Raw genomic sequence first — 23,476 nt, 5'->3', positions numbered from 1 at the left:
ACAGCTCTGCCATAAATTCTACCTCTATGAAGTATATAATATTCAGTTTTTGGTGACACTGGCCTGAATTTTCTAAATAATGGTGAACAGAAGATGTATGTTCAACTGCTGTGTTTGGCCTATTGACATGATGCATCGCACTGGGTTCATGAACCAGCAGGCCTTCCTGTGTAATCCCCATACAGCAATCTCAGCCCCTTGTGCCCTTTAAACAGACTCAACAAGGTTTGACACAACAGACAAACACACACACACAAACACATCTCAACCCTCCCACACAGCTTCTATACCCCGAAGCTAAACTCCCTGGTACAAACATACACATCAGGGATTCACATATATAAAACACACACATGAACACAAACATATGCTCCTTGGAGAGGTTAGCATCACCCCTTGGATAGTCATGTTGCCTGAATATTATGGGTTTAATAATTAGAAAATGTGCTCCAAGTCAGACAGGGATGCAAGCAATGAAAAAAGAGACGGAGAAAAAGATGGAGAGATATTTCCATATTTTTTTTGTTTATAGTGGCTGTGATGAGCCAGGGGAGAGGGTAAGGATGATTTGTTGGCTCAGGAGACGTAAGCGATATGTACCAGTAAATGGCCAGTAATCATGTTTATGAGGGGGAGATGGTTCTGGACTCCCAGTGTGTCTGATTGTGTTTTCTCTGGCTCCCAGCTTGGGCCCGAGTACACCCCTACCAGGCCACTGTGATTGAAGTATGCACTCTAGCTCGGCTTCTCCTTTGGGGGTAAAAAGGTGCATGTAATACCGTTTGTGTGCTTTCGCGTATTTGTGTTTACGTGCATGTTGGCCAGTGTGTATTCATAAAGAAGAATGTCAGTCGATGAAGACCTCCCATCACAAAAGAAAGCACCACTTCCCCTTTCTCCTTCATGCAGCCAGTTCCCACATTGCTCTCATTGCTATGGCAACCGGCGCTCTCTCCTTGGGCTCTGCATGCATCCAATCAGAGAGAGACCTTTGTAGAGATTCCTCCGGGCTCCACTTATTCAACTTACCCCACTGGAACAGCCTCCTCGCTGAAAAGGCTGGAACAAAGAGAGGAGAGACTCCCTCACCAGAGCCTGGTATGACATCAAAAATCGGGGCTAGAGGGTCGGGTTACAGGGAATGCGGAAGTAATATATAGCCAAGAGCTGCAGGTCGCACGGCAAAAGCAAGAAGAGGGTGGCAGCACATAGCCATGGCCAATTTCAGTGGAAATTATGTGGAATAGGATTTGTTATTGGAAGCCTCAGAGCCTCAATACTTGGCAAGTATCGCGTGGCTCTGGCACTGGTTTAAGCTTGATAAGTCAAAATGGATTCCGGCTGAGCCTATTTATGTCATTCCTGAAAACATATGGATAGGATTCAGGCGCTCAATACTTTCAACCTTCAACAATGACATTCAACACCACTTCTCCAGTCCATTAATCTTCCATGAGAATAGATTTATCATCCGCAGCACTGAGGGATTGCATTCAGTCAGCATCAGCCTGAACAGTATTTACCACACCAACCTCGCTCTGTATCAATTTCAACAATTAAAGAGCCTTATCTTGCTGGGTATACAGTAACATAACTACAGTAAAGGTCACAATGTTCCTCTGATTCCTCATATTTTATTTTGTGTTCAAGGCCTCTGGGTGTGGTAAATAATTAGCAGAGATAAACTAGTGCCATGCATTCTCAACCTGAGGGCTGCTCAGAGGTCACTGCACACAATCACACTGTGTGTTCTCTCATTCTAATTATATTTCTGGAGAGTAGATGCAGCAGAGTCTGAGTTAAACACTTGTGAACGTAGGCAAGGAGACAGACGTGCCCCAAGCACTTGTAGAGACAAGCCATCCAGAGGGACCTCTCACAGGCCCCTGACGGACATTTGGCTGTTGGGGTACTGGCAGGGCGATGGAGGTGCAGCATAATTTAGCCCGACTGCCATGTCACAAAGTGTCAAAATCTGTCCCTGACAACACGACTGCAGGCAATGAGAGAGAAAATGGGAAAGAGAAATAAAAGAGAGAGAGAGGAGAGAAAATGGGGCTTGATTTGGAGTGCCAGAGGTGGTAATAAGCATGTCTGGCCACTTCCTGGGAGACAGCCTATTCATCAGGTTGATTTGGAGTCAAAGGTGTAGGCAATTCAAGTGATCTTGTGTCTGGATCCTCTGGCGAGCTGACTGTGCAGTGAACGACAGAACCTTGCATAATGAATGAGAGAATAGGGTGGAAAGCTCTTATTGTGGACATGATCTCTTCACTAGCACGCAGGACCTGAGAGATACATAAGATGTTCTACAATCTGGTGTTCCTTATGAATTAATAGGAACCCCAGATGGCATGAATCAAAGAGTGAGTCATCCTGTCAAAGCTCTGTGCTTTAAATGATTTCATATCTGATCACAGAAGTGGATGATCTTGAGATACACACATTTGATCTCCCATGACTTCTTTTGCTGCCCTCTTCATTGTTCAAAGTATTGAATCAAAAGCTGGTAAAACTGCTTTTAGCTATTACACTCACTTATTTTAAAATACGGCTTAAACCTTTTATTTTTCCCCAAAGCTTAGACTTTTCAGAGCGTTTTCTCTGTATGATGTGTATTTTTGTAGAGGTAACCAGTTGACTGCCAGGTATCATTCTGTCCCTGTTATTGGACAACAGGAGAGGATACAAAAACACTGTCTGTATTTCCATTGTCTTTAGTCTTTCAGTCTTCCACGACTTATTTACATTACTGCTGAAACGCTATTAAACAGTCGAAAAGACAGTCAAGTAATCCCTGCACTGCATCTGCTGCTCATTTCACACTGCCACTATGCATACACTGGGGCCTCAGCAAAGAGTGCGATCCCATGATAATGAGCTAATTATAGGTACAACATTCCTACTTCCATATCTAAATGCTTGTCTCTAATAGGAAACATTTCAAATTATTGAGAGGCAGAGAGAGAAAGAGACATATAATTGATGCAAGCAATTACAAGTTCTGTGTCGGAGCAAATTGGCCAGCATATCTGGACATGTAGGGGGACTGCGACCTCATTTACATCAGAGTGTCAGGAAATAATTGGAGAATGTACTGAGGAGGTGGGATGGGCATAGTGTAATGCAGACCAGCTCTGGTCACATTACATAAGCAGTTCAATTGGACAGTGAGATTCAGTTCGGACAAGAAAAGATTGTACTCAGAGGTCAAGAACAAAACGTTATGCGCTCCAGCAAATTTAATCATAATAGTGATTTTTACTACAACAAATATACTTTATGAAATCAATGTTTCCAAAAGCTGTAATTTGAGTATTTGAAATGGTTTCACCACATGCACACAGGATTCTGAATAGGCCGTCATGTTTTCATCGGAAAGCCAGTAATAACTGAGTTCAGTTTTACTAGCCATGAGAGAGACTCTAGCTGTGTTTGGGCTGAAACCGCTTCAAAAGCAGGGAAGACGATGTGCTTGACTTTTTACAATATCACTTCCAGATGTTTCATTACAAAACAACTTTCAAAGACCTCACCGCAAGAAAACCTTCTCGTGTGAGAGGAGCCAGGACACAAGAGTGTGGATTTCAGAAACCCACAATTTTCACATTTTCATTTCGGTTGGAAAAAACAGCATGCAAAACTGTCTGGAGGAACACCAATAAAGTGCTAGTATTAATGATAGTGTTACAACCTGTCCAACAGGCCAACATACAAATCATTACCCTATGTTCCAACAGAGTGTTCCACACCATATACTATAAAAAAGGTGTTGTCCAAAGCATTATAGTAGATAGCATTGCATCTGTTTCGATTTGACAGGCAGAATTTACTCAGCAGAACAGTAAAAGCAGGATACAACAGGAAGCTTTGGCTGATGATAAAAATGGCCCCTGAAATCTAGGGGTGCATTCATTACAGTCTGCCTCTTGTGCCTCTCATCAGGCTGGCTAACACTGACTGGCGGGCTCTGACCCAGTACTCCGGAGCTTCTCTCTATTGCACCCGCCTCTCATCAAGAGCCTTGGGTGGAAAAAAAGGAGTAACATGCTGTTTACTCGCAATCCCAGGCCCGTAATTGCCAATTTATTTGATAGGCAGCCGGGTAATGATGGCATTTCACCCCTTGCCGCAGAGACTAAACGGGAGTGATTCATCCCAAGCTCCCTGCCCTCCCTGATCCAGCAGACTCCCTCTGCTCAGGACTGCTGCCTGCCTGAATGCCTGCCACCCAGACTGAAGGGGTGGAGTGTGGTGGGGGGACGTGGGGGGTGGCTGCCATGTCGGCTTCAAACGAACCCAAAAGGGAGCCCAGCGCTTCAGAGCAAATGCGGCTAAGCCTGCCAATTTAGCTGGGGTTTGGGGTTGAGGCAAACACAGCCGAGCTGATGTGCCATTTGTAGGCCTTAATGAGCTGGCAGGACGGAGTGAGGAGGGAAGGCGAGCGGGAGAGAGGAGCCTGCCAGGCCTGACCTCCTCTGGCCTCTATCTCCCTGCCAGCCAGTGCCAGGTCGGCAAACTCAGTTCATCTGCTTCAACGGAGCGTAGTCGCTCTGTGAGGGGAAGGGAGTGCTACAGCAAATACCATTAGCGAACTGTTGGTCTAATGAACAGTTCGGGTCAAAGCTAGCTCCTGTCTCACACTGCTCCCTGGTACTAACGAGTGACTTAGATGGTTTCTCTTTGTTTTCGCGCTGTGAGGGAGCATCTCTGTGCAGCTGAACCACATGAGCAGTCCAGTTGCATTGTGCTGTATTTTCAACCAAAATAGTTTTAACATTTCAGTAGAACAAGCACATGGATAGCCATAGCTGAGAAAATGCTATAGGCCTTTATAAATAACCTGGAAATACCATCTACCTTCATCTGTAACAACACTATATTGCAATAAATTAATTGTATTCTATAATTAGAAAAACAAGCCCAAATAATCTCAGTGCGAGGCAAAACTTTTTTCACATTTTTTCTTTTTTTATTCTCTTCATCTTCTTCTTTCTATCTGCTACAAAAGCTACAACTTGCACCTCTTGCGACGTGTGAAGTGGGTTTTTACAGCATGGCTGGATGGGACTTGTTCAGAAACCTACGGGGAGCGGAGATGAAGCCTCACACAGTGTGACCATCTAAAATGACATGGGGTCTAAAAGTCTGTCTTCATGCTGCCCAGCTTTCAGCAGCTCTTCTGAAGACATGCTCAGTCTCCTGTGGGGTGTCTTGACCACATGATTCAGGGGGAACCAGCGCTGCTGTTCCTTCTATCCTCCAGAGTGTACTGAGTGGCTGAAATGCCAGCTCAGGTGGAAGTGATTATAGAAAGGGCGATAGATGGTTCCTGAGAACAAGTTGGGGGGTGGGGAAAGTAGAAAGTTTCTGTTTGAGAAAACCTGAAATCCTTAAAATGAATTACAGATATAATTTGAAATTTAGGACAACATTCCAATAAATTAAGAATATTTAAGTAAACACATTGGCTGGTGCTATAAATGATATGCATTTCAGGGGGTGATTTCATATGGAGCAAAAGAGACAGTGGCACATGAGGTGACTGAGTAATAAAGACAGACCATAACATGATCTAGCTGTTAAAACATGTATCATTAGTGTATAATGAGTCAAAGTGCAAATCATCACAGAAATGTAATCTAAATGGAGGGAAGTGGATGACCGAGGTTATGTCAGATTATACTGTTGCCAATCCATGCAAAGGATTATTAAATTTCAAACAGTGATTAAAGAAATGGCATGAAGTAAAGGCCTTTAAAACACATATTAGAACAGTTACAGGCAGTATTTAATGGATTTTTGCTTGTTCCTTTAAGATAACAACTAATATCAAACTTAATGTATCAACAAAATGCAACCCTTTTATCAAATAGCTAGCTGTGCCAACCTCTTTAAGGTAATCAATATAATTTTGATATGGAGCCATAACATGCATTATCCTACAAAGTGTGTAAAAACCAAACAGAATAAAACAGGGATAATTGGGAGCCTTCTGCTTGATTTGACCATGGGAATCAAATTTAGATAAAACCAAAACCTGGCACTCATACACTGATTGAGTCTGATTGTTGAGTCTCATTCACAGGTCGTCAAATACAGACAACGTGGGAATGACACTCAACAATCAACTATCTTTCTTGGCTCTGATTGGCTGTTTTTATTCAGGCACGGTTGATTCTTGCAAATTCCATTAAGAGCACTAGGAGGAGCCAGAAGAACCAGATTTTTCCCTACCGAATTACCTGCCTCAGATGTAACTCAACTGTAAGGAAGTAGGATATAGTGAAAGTTTCAGAGATACCAGAGACTTTTAGAGATCATGACAAAACAGATGAGACAAACTGAAAGCTTCTGTATGACAGTCATAGTAAAGCATATTAACCATCCAGGTTAAGTGTTTTCAAACCTCCACTGTTAAAGCAAAACTTGCCTTGGTATACTGCTGCACAGTCACCACAGTGCAGTCTGACAGAAATCAGCAAGTATCATTTCAATTTCTGTTGTCAACATCAAATTACTTATTTCATTTCATGCCCAGTCAAGCATCGTAAAGCTACATGCAGAATCAGTTTTGCTTCAGTTGTTCGGCCATGTCTTTCTCAAAGACTAGCTTGCCTCCCAACTGACAGCTTTAATTATGGCCAGATATCTGATCGCTTTCGCTGTAGATTCTCCACACAAATCAAAGAGCAGGCGGTGGGTGTCTGGCAGCAAAGGTCCCTCGACCCGCTCGCCTTGGAATATGTCACAGGGCGCAGGGACACAGCCGCTCTTTCTTCTGTCAGTTAATGCTTGCCTTCAGCTCCTCCACAAGGAACAAGGACCTGGGTAAGTAGTGTCTTTTTTTGTATCAGTCATAAAGAACCTCTGGGAGAGTGAGAGAACGTGTGTGTGTGTGTGTGTGTGTGTGTGTGTGTGTGTGTATAGGATGTAAATAGTGCTCTTCACCTGAAGTACTCCAAGAGTACACTTATGGTCATTTAAGATTTACCACAAAGTGCTCTGCTGAGGCAGAATTTTATTAGTTTAACACCAAAAGAAATCTTGACAAAATGGATAATATCACATTAATAACTTACCTTTTGTCTGTGTGACATACCATAGGTGCAAGCACTCACACACATAATGACTCTGGAGCTGAATTTACAACGTTTGGATTCAAAGTACATGCCCTGATATATAATACTGAAGTAATTCTCTAGAATAATTACATAGGAAGTTTGACGTGAAATTGCAAGTCTGTCAATCGTATCTTACGTCTCCACGGTCCTGTTTCTTGCAAAGGTTGATAGCAACTCATGAAAAATTCTAGCAGATTAATTTGCTTATAGATTTTATATTATGTTAAATATATCATGATTATTTTTAATCGGTTGACAAAAAAATCTGAACATAAACATGGTAATCATTCTCAAAGCAAGAAAATATGTAACATTTGTACCAACTGTAGAACTTTCCACAATACTAATACTGCCTCTCTAACCTTCACATATTACTCATGTCCATAAGTTACTATAATGAGTCAGTTCTATCACTTGTTCAGTCAGCACTGTTTAGGAGCAACTGCAACTCTCTTGCTGATCAACACCGGCTGTTAAAGGTAACCTGTGGAGTTTTGGACCTCTGGTAGCACTATAGAGCACTTTTTGTTTGCACGTGTACACAGGCACACATTTGCCTGCACATCCACATGGGTTATAGACCTTCCTGCTAATGCTGACCCCCTTTTCACCGATCGTCAGGTAGTTGTAATGTGCCAAGAAACGCAGTAATACGCCAGAAGAGGAAAAACATGCTTGCTAGTAAACATAGACGTAAACAACGCAGGTTTCAAACAGCTCTGCAAATGTTTTATGGAGGAAGGAAATGCATTCATCATGTTTTGTGTGAGTTACACTGAATGTAAACTTTTGTTTGTTCACCAAAACTCCACAGGGCACCTTTAAGCACTGCTGATGTAAAATACTTACATTTGCCAAACAATTAGGACGTACTATATGTGCTCAGACTTTGGTTTCCAACTATTGTGTCCAATCTTTTCTTTTTTCTGTTTTTTTTGGTCTATATTTGAAATGCTGAAACCATGTGCTAGGAACACTAAATAGAAAAATATGAACCAATTATTTCGAAGAACATGACATACAATTAAGGGATGTTGTGATAAGCCCTAAAAGAACCTCATGCTACCACTGAAGAGAGCTTGTTTTTTTTATTGTACTCACATCTGTCAGTCTGTCTCTGGAGCTGCTCCTGATGGAGGGCTTGGACTCTCCGCTTACACTCTCGCTGTCGCTGTCCTTACAGTTGTTCTGCCCTGGCTTCAGCTGCCAAACACAACACAAAAGGAGACCAAGGGTTAACAACATGAAGCAAAACTGTTAACACTGCAGTTTAGAGCTTTACATGGATAACGCTGGCTAGGGAAGGCATCCCACAGAAATCGGTTCATGAATATGTGAGAACTGGCAGGAGCTGCGGCGCTGTCTCTCTAAATCTGTCATGTTTCTGAGCCTATTCATTGGCCATCACTCCGCTTGCCAATGATAGACACCATCTGATCTCGCAGTATGAAACTACTCTCAGCCCACGAAATAGAGAACAGGGACAAAGACCCCTCCAGAACCTTCAAATGGAGCCACTATCCTTTCCAAGCAGACACCACATGCCGAGGCAGCAGGAGCTCAGCAAGTGTCATCCTCTAGACACTCTGTTCGAGATGCAGCAAAATGACAGGAATAAAGAGGAGGACGTGCCAATCCGCAAGCATCTGAGGCTCTTCAAAATCTGGAGAACAATAAAAGACTCTTGGGAGTTGAAAGAGGTGGGGTCTGTACTCCCCATCCAAGTCTGCGATTGATGTCCTCTGAAGCTCCCATGCTGCTCCTTCCAGACCAGACAAATGCTGCAGGTTTCATTTCAAAGCACATAAAAAGATGGCTTTATGGGACAGTGCAGTAAACGGCTGCTCTGCCACCTAATAGGAAAAGCAGAGTGTGGTGCTGCACACACAAAGGACTTGGATTAGAAGATGATGGCACTTTCCTTTCCCCTTCCTCTCCTGCTCTGGAGGAAAAGGACACAGCTATAGTATATGTATTTTTTTTTTTTACCTCTCCTTCAGTATTCTCTTTTCAGGTATCGGCCATAATTTAGAGCAATGAAAGGGCACAAGGTGGGGGAATACCAAAAGAACCCTTGAGTTGAGCGGATAATTAAAATGAAAATGTTCCCTTTTCTGTAGCCATTAGCGGTGTGAAAGGAATCCTATTCCTTGGGAGAATTGCATGATGGGTGGAAGGCGGGTGGATTTGCCAGGGTGGTGAATGTGATAAGAGAGTTTGAGCACTGGGAATGCCTGATGGGCCTGTTTGACTCTATGTGTGTGTATATGTGCACATGAGTGGATGAGACAAGGCTGGGGGAGAGTGCACAAGAACCAAATGTGAGACATGCACAGACACATGCACACCAATGCCCAGCGCTGTGATAGCACTAATTACCTCCAACACATTTTATTCCCACAAAAACCAGGGCACATTTTCTCTCTTTTTCTTGTAAATGCCAGTTTGTCTGAGGGGAGTTTACATATTTTTAGAGAGAAAAGGGGAATAATATCTCATCCACCATGGTCCGTGAACTGATCCTTGAAGAAAGGGCGAGGGACGCAGTTTACGCCCCAGTCTGTGGCTCCTTCATCAAAACATGTTGACCTATAATATTTATTAACCAGCCTGTGTCCCTGCTGACAAAACCGGGCAGCGCACGCCAGCACACTCATGCATTTATGAATGTGCACACACACAAAAGGAAATACGCAGACCTCACTGAAAACTGCTGCTGACTCCTGCATCACAGATTTGCAGCCAAAAATCAAACTCATATATGGTAAGCTTATAAAGAGAATATAATAAGGGATGTGTGGGAGAGGTATAGAGATCTGTCCTTTATTAATCAATGTAGAATCCAACTGATTCTGCTATAGTGAAACCACATAATCACACTGTCTCACACTGGCTTATCAGTGGTAAAGTACTCCATGAAATCAGAAATCTTGCTCAAATTTAACTGTGTGTAATGTCTGAAGAACATGTCTAATAAAGACGTTCCAATAAAGAGCGGCTCATCTTTCAGGGCTATTACATTGCTTGGACCTGATTACACAGCTATTTGAAAACGTATCCCTCAGCTTGTTCCCTTTAATTTCCCCCTGAGCTCCCTTAAATTACTTGAGAGAATTGTGTTTTTTTTTCATCCACTCTCCCCTTTCTGAGCTTTAGATGATGGATTAATTTCTCTTTATGGTGTGATTAATGGATGTCTTAAGCAAATGGAGGGAATGCTGGTGGTCATTGCCATCAAAAAGTGAAGCTGAAATTTAATGACCTGCTGTCTGATGATAAATCTAAACGAGAAGCCCATGTGTGTGGGTGCGGGGGCTGTCTCTGTGACCTCTACTATAACAACGCTGATCTGATCACTCCCACTTATTACAGCGTGCAAGTCATTCTCTGTATTTTTATTGCCTTTTAAACTTAGCTTCAGTTTTAAACCTGCTGTAATGAACACCAGTACACTTCACAGCATTCAACAGAGATCTAAGGATCTGAGGGATTAGACGTATGTGCAGATGCCCGGGACTGGTGTGCTTTACTGATGCAATAGCATAAAGACATTAATTAACACGCAGGTTGAGGCATACAGACGTATTTATTTAATGACCTTACTGTATCTGCGCAGCCTGGGTAGGAAATGGCCCTGCAGGAAGATAACAAACAGATGGTTTTAATATTCTAGAGGCTAATTTCACAACAATTAAAGACACAGCGAGACATTAGCATCTAATGAAACATTTAAACTACTACTAAGTGCATCTGCCATTAATTTCCACACAGTGAGGTCTTGTTTTCCTGCAATCTGTTCTGTGTTAGGGGATAAAGTTTTTTTCCTCATCTCTCTTACCAGTCTGAATTTACTGAAGTAGAGAATCAACAACTGTTTTCAATCAGCAGCCAGCGTGATGCTTTGCAAGAGAGCAGCCCAAACCTCAGCATGAAACAGTTCAGCCCGCAAGTATGAAAAATCATATAACATTTCTTATAAATCATTCTTTAAAAAAAACAAATGCTTTTGCTTAAGATACTAGCAACTATTCAAACTGTTGTTGTCACACTTCATCTGTATAGTCCAGTGGTGACAACTGAACATCCCCTCAAACAATTGTAATGCATTAGTAATATCTGGGTACTGGGTTTCCAGAGATACTCATAACTGAGCGAAAAATAGTTCAACAGTGTTATATTGTCTGTGGAGACACAACAAACACACAAACATTGACTTTTCACTTGATAGCTGCATGTCAAAGTGTTACTGTTACCAGTAAAACATAACTGCAGAACTACTATCACTAAACACATGGACTTATCCACCAGCTCCTTTCTACATTTATTATTTATGAACAAGTGGAGGAATTCTCACATTTTCTATATATTTTGATATAAGGCTCGTTCTGCATGGCAGCTTCCATCAGTGCAAAGACAATGACACAAGACCAACCATTTGACAGATTTTCAAAATCATTTAATCAGTCAGTCAAACAACACATTCTATTGCTTTTCGTTGATTAAAATATGTTTTAGTTGTAGACAGCCATAGTTAAGAGCACAAATACAAAACAGACCAGTATTCTCTCCATGGTCTGACATTATTAATCAAAGGAACCATATTATTTGACAAAAAGGCCAAAAGCCAGAGAAGATAGTTAACTCTATCTAAATAGATGATATAATATAGAAGCAAATGACCTGTCAATGACTTCCTCTTAAAAACGCTACCACATTATGGATTCCCAATAATGTGTCAGACGATTGCCATTTTGTTGACTGGCCTTAACCAAAGCTGGGTTCTTCTCATACAACCCACTGTATAATCACTCATTCCCTCTCCACACTCTTGAATTTCACTTCAGTCCTAACATACATGAGAAACAGCTGAAGGACTTTGCTTTTCAATGTGTCTATTAAAGGTTAGACTGAAATTAACAAGCATCTTTATGGATCATAGCAGTGTTACTGAAGATGCCACATGAAATACCAAAGGTGCTGTTGAATGTCATGTATGCCTCACAAATACTTATCTCGATGTGTCTACTGAAGCACAAGATGCCTGTCTTCACAATAAAGAAAATTTCATTAAAAAGACAAAATTAAAATTGTATGTTTTCATGTCAGTGTTGTTGCTGGTGGCAGCAGGAATAATAGTGTTATTTAGGCACTCAAACATGATTCACAGCATACACTAATGCATTACAGTACATTCCTAGATCAGAGTGCATAACAATTATCAAATATCTCATTTAACACTGTTCCCTTGAAAAGTATGCTACAACAGTGTCTTGAACATGTGCAGTCAATTATTTTCTCACTTGCTGAAAAGTGCTCACCGTTGCCATAGTGGAATTTTACAAGTGTATTGACCTATTCTCAAGGGCTGCACTACAGACTCAATGCAATCAAGCACAAAAGTAGGCCTGCTAACATTTCTAACCACAAAGGCCTTTTTAAACAGAGCCATACACAACCGGCCTGCCCCAGCAACTCCAGCCCCAACCCCCATCCCTCATCCCACAAAAAGAAAAAAAAAGACATCGAGAGAACTGGGCTCAGTTTTCTGTACTGGCCTCAGTGGGATAGCCATCAGCTCCTGGTTTCCCTTAGTTACGCACAACAGCAGCTGCGGAGCTCGGCGGTAATAAAACCTGGAACAATTTAACGGCTTTTATTGTTCTTCTGCGGCTTTCAGAACAGCTAACCTGTCCTCTCAGGATCTGGCAGAGAGAATCCCACTAGGGCAGCAATGAAAGAGGATCTCATTTACCTAAAAGCGCTTATAAATTTTTAATTTGCTTTAACAAGTAAATTAACAAGTCTCTCATTTGGGAAGTTTTATGGCTGCTTGCCACTGAGGGAGGACCATGAAAGTTTTATAGATAATCCACTACCTAGGCTGTGTTGCTGATAATAAATTGTCTATTTCCTGCAGCACTGTCAAATCCCCTTGGTTTCCACTGACTACACTTTGAATATCTCCTTTACGCTATCTTCACAGGTCTATATAGCAGGGCTATTAAAGTGCTGGGGAGCTTCACGACTCAGCAGTTAAAATGAACAACTTGAAGAATTTCTGTCGACTTTATACAGGCTCTCTCGTATAGCCTTAGGAGACGCCATTGCCAAACATTAGACCACATTAAGCAACGCTAATTATGTCCCTACCAGCCTGTACATCACATCAGCCTCACAGTGAGCCCATCTAGTGAAACCACCTTGGGCTGGTCGACAACAGCAGTTGGAAACTGCTGGGCCTGTTTAATTTGCAGCCGGCTTTATCTGACGAGACTGTTATGTAACAAGAGGAGCCGAGGGTTTGTCAGGACCTGTGAGGGGGCGACAACGGGCCCTACGTCATCTGTCTGACAGTGGCTGTGTGGGCGAGGCCACCAGCGTAGCCTGGCTCTGACCCTGTGCTTGGCTCTGAGGCCCAGCTGCTTTAACTGCCGCAGACAGGAGCCCCGCCTGGCCCTCTCGTCGCCCATAACCCCCTCTGCCACCCTTGCTCAAAGCCTGTCACTGAGCATCAGTGCTTAGCTTCCATTGCCCCAGATTTGTTTACTGTTAGCTATGTGTGTGGCAAAGAGGTCACAGACATACAGTGTGAAAATAACCCTTAATACCTCTTTTATCTCCGTAGCTGAAGCATGTTCTTTCATCACTGTGACTAAATGACATATTAAAAATACTTGGCATGTTTATCCTAAAGCCTACTGTTTGCCTGTGGTTAAGATGTCACTTGCAGTCAGCCAGTGCGGCAGTTTTTATTAGTACCTAGGTATGTAACCATGGAGAAGCTCCATTTCCTTTCAATCCTCTAGCATCATTGAGCAGCAGTGATCTCTGGCGACCTTGTCAGGCGTCATTTTTCTAGCAGGGGAGAGATCAGTGAGGCCGAATGCACCCACTCTGACCAATCTCAGGCCACAGAGGAGGCTTTTCTAGCCTCTGTGCTGGAATGTGAAGCCAAAGCAAAGATATGGAGCCACTAAGGACAAGTCACAGCAGCCGCAGGGTGAGAGCATGCTGAGAGGAGGAGGAAGAGGAGGAGGAAGAGGAGGAGGAGGAGGAGGGAAATGGAGGCTCGAGGGGGGTGATTGAGAGGAGGGGGGTAAACGTGGTTGAGAGCAGTGTCTTGATCTCATCAGTCATCCTAAGGACTCCATTTCCTCTACCGCAGGCTGGAGGCTACTAGAGCTTGTGGCTGCATTTATATATTGCTATAAATCTCTGATCTATGACGACATATACAGACAAATCAATATGCTTTTAACATCCATCCTCTGCCCTGCGTCGCAATCACCCTTCTCCCTTCTCACAAATGGTCATATAATGCTGTAGTCTGGTGGATTGAGTTATGGGGACAATTCCCAGATTTAATAATGAACTGAGCAGGTGGAGAAAAAATGTGCGGTGGGGTGGGAGATAATATAAGAGCAGCGGGAGACCTCTACTCTCTCAGATCATATCTGAACATCTTGTTATAGTAGCCCAGCATGGCAGTAAAATAACCTTCCTGCCCACTTTACGCACCTCCAATTCCATTCCATTCCAGAATGCACTGGAGGAGTGCTGGGGTGGGTGCAGTGGGGTCAAAAAGACCCTTCTAGTTGCCCAGTTGAGCACTCATCACCACATAACTACTCATCAAAGAAATTTGCGTGCAATTAATTACATGATTCCCCAGCTCTTCAATCTGTGCTACTGAGTCGTTACTTAAATACTGGCTTTCAGGGACTCATCCAACTAAAGCCACAGCCAATGTGCCAAATCACAGCTCCCTGAGCTGGGCAGCCTCAATAAAGAGCAGTATGGAAAAAAAGACAGCAGAGAAAAAGCCCTCTCCTATCGTCTTGCTGGGGCTATCATTTCTCTCTTTTATTGCCATTTATTTTCCTCCAGGAATTCACTGCCAGTATATTGGCAGGCCTTCCAGTAGATGGAGGCAATGAAATTTAGCGCAGACACTTAACACTGGGTCAAGCCTTTTGCGCGGCTCATGTGTGGTGGTAATATGATAGACAAACGCTTCTAGTTTAGGGAAAGACTGCTTTTTTATGTTACAGGAATAGCAGCAGAGTGCTAGCTGTGACACACTGCAAAAAAAAAGAAGAGGAAAATGTATAACCACAGCCCTTCAGAAGGAGGGAGAAGATACAAACGTTTGAAAAATGGCAGAGCACTGCAGCCCGGCTGTGCCTATTAAAGACAGAAAACCTATATAGGTCAAAGCTCTGTCATTATGCTAAACCCTGAGGCATGGAAGAACTACTGGCTGGAAGGTACAGTAAATAAAGCTCCAAAACGCTAATTGAGATTAATCAAAAGACATTCAACTGAAATCCTTAAGAGAAAATGCTGCTTAATAAACATGTAATTCATTCATTCACTTACATCCACTCTGGAACAACACACAAGAATGACTGTGATTGAATTTTACATACATTAGTGTCAACTCTAGCAAATAAAACATAGCAGTAATAACTGACTAATGTATGTAGATTAATGTTACAGATTAAATTACTTAAAATAAATTCCTTCCTTTTCATTTTGGAAGACACTTAACTACCTTACCTGTGAATACTAATGTTCATAACTGCAAGGCCTCTGTGATCAGCATATCTACAGAGATTTCTCATCCAATTACAGTATCCAATAACCCAGTGGGTGTTAAGGTGATGGGGTCATAAACTGATCTCTGGTCAGCAGGTGGATATTGACATTTAGTGAACAGGCAGCCCTGCCTATCAAGCACCGTGCTGTGACTTGCGTGCTAGTGTAAACCAACAAGAATGATAGCGTCTCACCTTACCTGCATTGGGCTCCATCTGCACTGCTATTCAGGGGATTAGAAAGGGGCTGTAAAATCTGATGGCAGGATATACATTTCCTATTTGGCTGACCCAGGGTGTCTGCCTGGGGCCAGTGCTGTTATCACTAATCCCTGCTGTAAACGTCCTCATTTAGTCACCTTCCTGAAATTCACATCTGCTGTTATCAAGTCATAAAACAAGGCAGGCTGCTATTAATATGGTGGGAGCATAGCACTGAGTTTGCCTGCTTCGTGAGGAGTATGCTAGAAAACATCTGCTCTGGCCGCTTTAACAGACTGGTAATGGGAGACAGCAAAAAGCCAAAGGCAACAACAATAGAGCCAAACAACATGATTGTAATTTAAATAATCAGGACTTCAGAGACAGGAAATGACTCACATGTAACACAACAACATACTGTACTTTTTTTACGCAAGATGGTACACAAAGCCATGATGATGACAAAATGTTGTCCATTAACATCATATTGGAGCCACATTGACGGCACCTGACTCCCCACCATCTGAACGGTCATAAAAATGTAGCTGGAATGTGCCCATAATGGCCTGGTAGGCAGCAGACTTGTTTGGGGATCTCACAGAAAGCAATCTCTGCATTGTTTCAGGGCTGTCTTCATGTGCTGTTGGAAATATCGTTATTATGAGTCGAGCACATGGGAAAGATCCAAATACAACTGGGAAAGAGGGAAAATTCTACAAGACCTACCTGCCGAGATAAGACAGCATGTGAAAACAACTGATTGTAAAAGTTTAAAACTTGAATACAATATGTCATTCAGTATTCTTCATTAATAATTCAAAATTCAGGTTTCATTTTCTATAAATAATTCAGAGATAGTCTTTTTCAATGCAACTGTTTGCTAAAAAGCTTGATTGTTACCAGAAAGCTACTGTTGTTACAGTTATCTGTTCGACCACTTGCAAGTACAAATAGTATTTATGAATGGCATTTTAAGGCAACACATATCTCCTGTCCAATATTTCTCCCTGCATTCACATTTATATTCTTAATATTACTGACCTTGAAAAATAAAATACACAAAGTTGTATTTGCTGTGTAGAATTGCAAAAAATGTTAAATATCGGAAGTAGATGGGAAATAAATGTTGGGATGCTGACCTTTTGTCACAATTGCTTATGTTCGTGCCTCATTTTAATGTTTCCAATACTTGCCAGTTTACATTTATGAATGCATATTTATAGACCACTGCCCTATTAAAAGCATGTTATTTGTTCTCCCTTTATACTTTACACACAGTCATTATTGCACATTACTGCCATGAACGTTAACTTTACTACTAAATGATGCTGGTGCTGGTGGTGGTAGTGGTGCAGCTGGCCAAAAAATTACATCGCTAATGGGAAATGCACAGACAATTAAAAACAATCACCCATTATCTTTACCAATTGACTTAATAATTATTAATTAAATTAAAGGACAAGTGCGTAGGATTTAGTGGCATCTAGCGGTAAAGTCATAGATTGTAACTATCTGAATACAGCTCAGCCTTCCTAGTGTGTAGGAGAAACTACAGTGGACATTAAACTTGTGATGCTAAAGGCCCTGTGCCAGAGCCAGTGTTTTGTTTGTCTGTTCTGGGCTACTGTAGAAACATGGTGGTTAAACATGGTGGGTTCTTTGGAAGAGGACCAGCTTCCTATGACAATAAAAACAGCTTATTCTAAGGTCACAAAAACCCAATGATTATTATTTACAGGTAATTATACACTAATGAATATTATATTCCATTTATGCTAGTAGATCCTCTTAAATGTTACACACTGGACCTTTAAGTTATTGTGAATTTGGAGTAAAACTGGAATACACACTATACACTACCTTTACTAAACTAATTGGTTTGAGGAGTATGGAGCAATATTTAAGACAGAAGCGACTGCATCAAAAAAATACACTCTCTAGGCCTTAAAAAACAATTATGTTCATCTACATCAGTTTTCGGCTGAAATACAATTTCAGCAACGCCACTTAAAAAGTTAGAACAACTTTGGAAAGTACTTCTTGAAAAAAGCCTCTGTACAGCCGCAGTAACTAGGGCACATACTTGTAGTAGTTCAATGAAAGCTGGTTTTATACAAGATGGAACATTGTCATCTTACTTTCTCTAAACTTGTCACAACTCCAACCATGGAAAATAAACACTTCATCCAATGTCACAGCTTTACTGTCGAAATAAAAGAAGTCAAATGTGCTCTAGTGTTGTGATTTAGGCCTACACAACACTGAGAATAGCTACCTGCCATGCAAGACCTGTCAGCATCCAGCAATGACTATGCTGCTTGTAGAAATAGCTTCCCCACATGTGTAAGGCATATTACAACACACTGGGGACCTGTTACATTTCAGCCTAGTTCCACATCACTTGGCTTAAAGAGAGACTATTTAGGTGGTTTAGTGCTCTTATTTATGTTGAGAATTACAGTGAGATCGAAATCTTTTCAGTTTTTTCCTCCTCTGACAAATAATGTTTTCAGCAGCTATCAGCGATCTTGGCAGGGCAAAAGAATTACTCCATGACCCTCTTTGCAAACCATGCCCTTACTGTGTTTGTGTTTTGGTCTGGGCTTCCTCTAGCGAGTAATGGACTTCCTTCAACTCATAAATCACACTGGTACACCCCTTTTGATTTTCTCTTCCTTTTTTTTCTTTTCCTCTACCATGTTTTGTTAAGTGTACCACATCTTTGTTCATGTGAAGCTATTTTCTGTCACAAAAAGCAGCCAGACAATGCTGGCCCTCTTTCTCGTGTTCTTGGAAAGGCACTTTTACAGGCGCTGAGGGCCACAAATGTCAACCACAGGAAGGCAATTATGAGAGTAAAATTACTTCCTTACCGTTATCAATCCACTCTCTGGACCCAGGGAATGGTTAAAAGCCACCATGAAATAGGGCACAGTTAGAATTTTCTCCTGGGTCCCAGCCAAGGCTGCTAACCTTGCTATTAAAGGCCCCGACAAGCTTTGTCAATGCAATCTGCTGAATGCCTTGAGTGACACGCGATCGATATTCTCCACTCTCCCGGGTCATCACCAGTGACAGAGGCCTAAGTAATAATACAGCACTCACAGCCTCTCTAACTTAAATGCTTCCACTGCCACAATATTTCTTTTTTTTGTCTCGGGGCTTGCAAGCTAAATTTTCCGCGCTGATCGAAAGAGGAAGATATGGAAGGTGGGAGGGAACAGGGGAGGGTGGAGGTGTGTTGGGTGGTGATGAGGAATTGCTGTGTGTCTGGATTGATGCTGGCAAGGGTAGTGAGTGTAGCGGGCTGAGGGGGTGGGAGGGGTGGAGGGGGGCACAGAGGAGGGGTCTCTGATAAATCGAAAATGACTGGCTGCCGAGTTGTAATCTGCCAGCGTCGAGCCCCCTGTAGCAACAAGCCAAATGAAAAAGCACGCTGACAGGCCGGAGAGATGGAGGGCCTGCGGTAGATTGTGGGGAAGAGCTGGCGCAAAGAGAAGAGAGAGAGAAAGAGGGGGAACAGGGGGGGAAGGAGGAGAGGGAGGGAAAACAAGGAGAGCAGGGAGGAATTGTGGGGGGAGACATTTATGTTTGTTCCGATGCATGGAGGTGTCAAGGAGTGGCGAGAGAAAGGTATTGTGTGATTGCAGGCAGTAAATAAAGCCTGTGTATACTCACAGACGCGTGCACGCACACACCCACACACACAAGCTATTACCAGCTGAAAACATAAGAGTCCCATTATAATTTCTAATAAGGTCTAATGTAAACATGAACAGTTGGCAGTGTTGTACCACCCATCAAGAGCTGTCAATTAGCTCTACACTGAAAATGTGTTTTATGTGTTTATATGACTGGGCATGTCTGTGTATACAGAGGGCTTGTAAATCTATTGTTATATGCTATCTTTGCATTTTGCATAAATGCCATCTGAAAGGGATGTGTGCACACACGCAGACACAGACACAAACACACACACACACACACACACACACACACACACAGACAGAGGCAGCTGTCGTGTCCTTTATGAGCAGGTGAGTCAAGCTCCAACATCAAAATCCAACACAAGAGCTCCACCTACTGCAAGTGCCTTCTCTGCGCCCCTTCCACTGTTGTTCAGACAGCCAGGCGAGCTCTGGGAAAACAGCAGCAGGAGATGGCTGTCCGTGTACAGCGTGCAGTGCATTTCTACCCATTCCATTAAATTCCAAAGTAACCTTTCTCTGTGAACATTAGTGTCAGACTGAGGAAAAGCCAATCCAGACAGGGCTAATAAGGCTGCAGCGGTCCGGCCTTGTCTGGCTACTTGATACAATGTCAGCTGTGATGAGAGCTAAGAGCTAAGCCCGATCTTCCCTCCCAAGTATTAGGAGTGTAAGCCTGATGCCTGTTAAGCAGGGTCTTGCAGGAGCAGGGCCTGAGAGAAGTAGTCAGTCTGCCTCACTGTCTGCCTGCCTAATAGGCCTGCTGGCCTGAAAACACAACAGTGCTCCCTTGCAAAAAATGCAAGGTCAATTCACCAGCAGCGGTGAGCCCAACACAAGAGGACCAGCATTGTAATTGGGAACTCAATAAAGCTCATGTGGAAAACAATGTAAGAGGATGTTGGCAGATCCCACCCACCAGGACCATAGAGAACCCACAGCAAACAATCTGTCTTCGCAGCCATCCATAACCCTACACAGAGTTTACACATCTACATCAGATGAGCTGCATATATTTAGAAATCACTAGTGGCACAGCATGGGGCCTGATGAATTCACAAACAGTAGGAAATAGCGCCACTGTATTTTCAACAGAATTATCTGCAGCTCTTTGTCTGTTTATCCATTGCTGCTTTTTTCCGTCTGCCTCACCACAGCAGCAGGCATGCCCAGTAAGGCAATAGGGGCCTTGAATCTGTAAAGGCTGCATCCCTCCTCCCCCTGTTTCATTTGCAGACCCATGGCTCACAGTCGGACTGTCGCAGAGAAAAGCCATCTCCCTCACAGCATGGCTGCTGTTTCAGGGCAACGCCGATCTGCTGCATGCACCCCGACTTCCTGCGCTCCCACTGGGCTATTCAGGAAATCACGGCTGATACTGAGCCGTTTGTCTCCCTTTTGTGCTCACCCTTGGTTGCGCCGCGGCAAAAAAGAAGGAAAAATTGGGAGTATAGCTTTTTTTTCCCCCTGAGGAAACACTGAAAATTATTTCTGTTACCCTCAGTGTGGCAATTTTGGTGAAAAGCACACAAAAAATGAATAAAACACAATTTAAAAGGCAGGCTCTGCAGGAGTGGAAGTCTGCCTGTGGCTTTCTGAGTTTGCTGGGGAAAATTGGGTTCTCAGCCTGAGGTTTATCACTGAAAACTTCAGGCATTTTCTGGAACAAAACTGGTGTAATCATTTCAAATAGGCCAGTATGAGATGAAGACTTTATATAAGCAGCGCAAGAATCCACTGAGGTCTAATCAAAGAAATACCGAAGGAAGTAATGTGGGAGTTATACTTTGCATTTCTGTGGCTTTCCACTGTGACAGCTTTTGTGTCAAATGGCTTTGAACTACATAGGCTGTGGATGGCATGAGCAGTGCATAAACAACCCAGGAACACTGGATCATACACTCATCAGTGCAGATTTGCTAGCGCTGGCTGCGGCACACATTCCTCAGCCACAATCAATTATCCTGCCAAAAAACAGGCCAAAGAGGCAGCGCTCACATAATTGTGGCTAATGAGCAATAAAAAGGGGGATAACCTGCATCACAAGACCTTGTCCATCATGCCGGCTGATAAGATTAAGAATGACTTCAGAGCAAGTTAGTTGTTGTTTGGAAAGAGATGAGTGTTTCACTGATAAGAGTGTGGAAGAGGTTTTTCAGGCTGACTTATGGCCTGCCCTGCTTTACTGTAGGCTGACCCGTCTCCATGATAACGCAGATGCAACTTCATAAGCTAATCCAAGTCTTCTCAGATAAGCTTCTATCACTCTGAGAAAGACAAAACATACAACCCTGACCCAAAACAAAACCTTGTGAAAGCTATAGGAGTCAGAACATCAGTGAGTTCGATGGTGATTTATGTTGTCTGCAGAGCACAAATTAACACTGTTATTACACAAATGATTCCTGATTTCTGGCCTAATGCAGACGTCCCAAAACAGCTTTTAGTGAGAAACTACAAATTAAGCAGAATCAGTTCAGTTAACAAAATCACTGCCTTAACTTGTGTCTACAAACAACAGCTGTACCTTAACAAAGTGAAAAACACTCTCAGGCAGCATCACAGTTTCAAACAGTGTAAAGGTACTTGTATTATAAATTATGGAGAAGCTCGGTGAATGCAAATGAGAACTATACAAGGCTTATTTTCAATCCAAAAGACAAAGGAGAGAAGTGAAGCAGAGAAAACATGCAAAGCTGGGTACAATCTTAAAAGTAACAGGAAGCGTTGGGGGTTTGGGTGAGAAATGCTTTTACTCCCCTGCAGTCTCACAGGAGAGCACAATGTGAGCCAAAGAACCAGGCTAAAACAAGCATCCACTGCATTTAAAAGCACACTTTCAACAATGCTTTTCATCAAAACTTTTTTCCTCATTTTTTTCTTGATAACTCTTCATTTACTACTGTCTGTGTACACTTTGAAAGGACGCCAAGCTTTTGTAGGCCAGAAAGACTTGAGTGCGGGCTCCAAAGAGCTAATGTCGAAATTCCCCTGAGCGTCTTTTAAACACACGGGTAAATAATTCAGCACAGCCTCAACAAAGACTGAGTCTGAGAGAGAGCGCTGGGTTCTCTCGTGTATGCTGCACTTTCTTTACCCGTCCCACAAGAAGGAAAACTGATGCGGGCACTTCTTTCTCTGTTCGTGACTGAGAATTTTTCTGCTATATTTTCAGCTTTCATAGTTGATTTTCAGCTGGAAACCAGAGCTACTGCTGCTGCTTCAGTCAGACCCTTGTGTCTTTTCTTCCCTGACAGAGAGCTGCAGTACACCAGCCTGTCACCCTCCTGATGACCTGTGGGTGGTGCTACATGACAACACATCAGGAGGAGGAGTGGAAGGAGGAGGACAGCAGAACAGACTGGAAAATAACACATAGAATAGTATTAAATAATAAGGGTGTATATCGTCTTTTTTAAAAAGCAAAGCAAAAAACATTTCTATCACATACACAAACACCCTTCTCTACAACACTCAATTAAGGAGGCGGCAAACTGAACCGAGAATACTTGAAACAAACGTTATCCTCTTTTGGTTGGCCTTTATTCCATTCAGCATCACTTTGATTTTACTGCTCCATTTCTTCTGGTCCGCAAGTTCAACCTTGCTGTGTGTCCATGAAGACATTTTTGTATTTTGGCCTGAATCACCCACAGCCAGCGGCACGTGGGTTATGCTTGTTTACAGTGTGTGTTTTAATAGTGAGCATCTTCAAAAGCCGCAGATTTATAACCTCAAATCTTCCAAACCATGGATATGTACTCGTTTACTCGTGTACACGTTTGTTACTTATTCAGGCTCAGCAAGGGAGCAATTGAGCCAAGGCTAAATTTTATCTTGTAATAGG

General features: G+C 42.6%; 1 protein-coding gene across 1 annotated transcript in view; it reads right to left on the bottom strand.

Annotated features, from left to right (window-relative positions):
* auts2a (activator of transcription and developmental regulator AUTS2 a) overlaps window positions 1–23,476 on the bottom strand; it is a 292,397-nt gene that overhangs the window by 149,108 nt on the left and 119,813 nt on the right. The window contains 1 exon segment of the mRNA XM_035666926.1: window positions 8,226–8,327. Coding sequence (XP_035522819.1) covers window positions 8,226–8,327 — 102 coding nt within the window.

This window comes from Morone saxatilis, unplaced genomic scaffold (genome assembly GCF_004916995.1).
Source record: "Morone saxatilis isolate NCDOM2014 unplaced genomic scaffold, NCSU_SB_2.0 Contig20, whole genome shotgun sequence".
NCBI classification, from domain to species: Eukaryota; Metazoa; Chordata; class Actinopteri; family Moronidae; genus Morone; species Morone saxatilis.
Note: the sequence above shows the minus strand (reverse complement) of the source record. Positions and strands in the feature narration are given on the sequence as shown.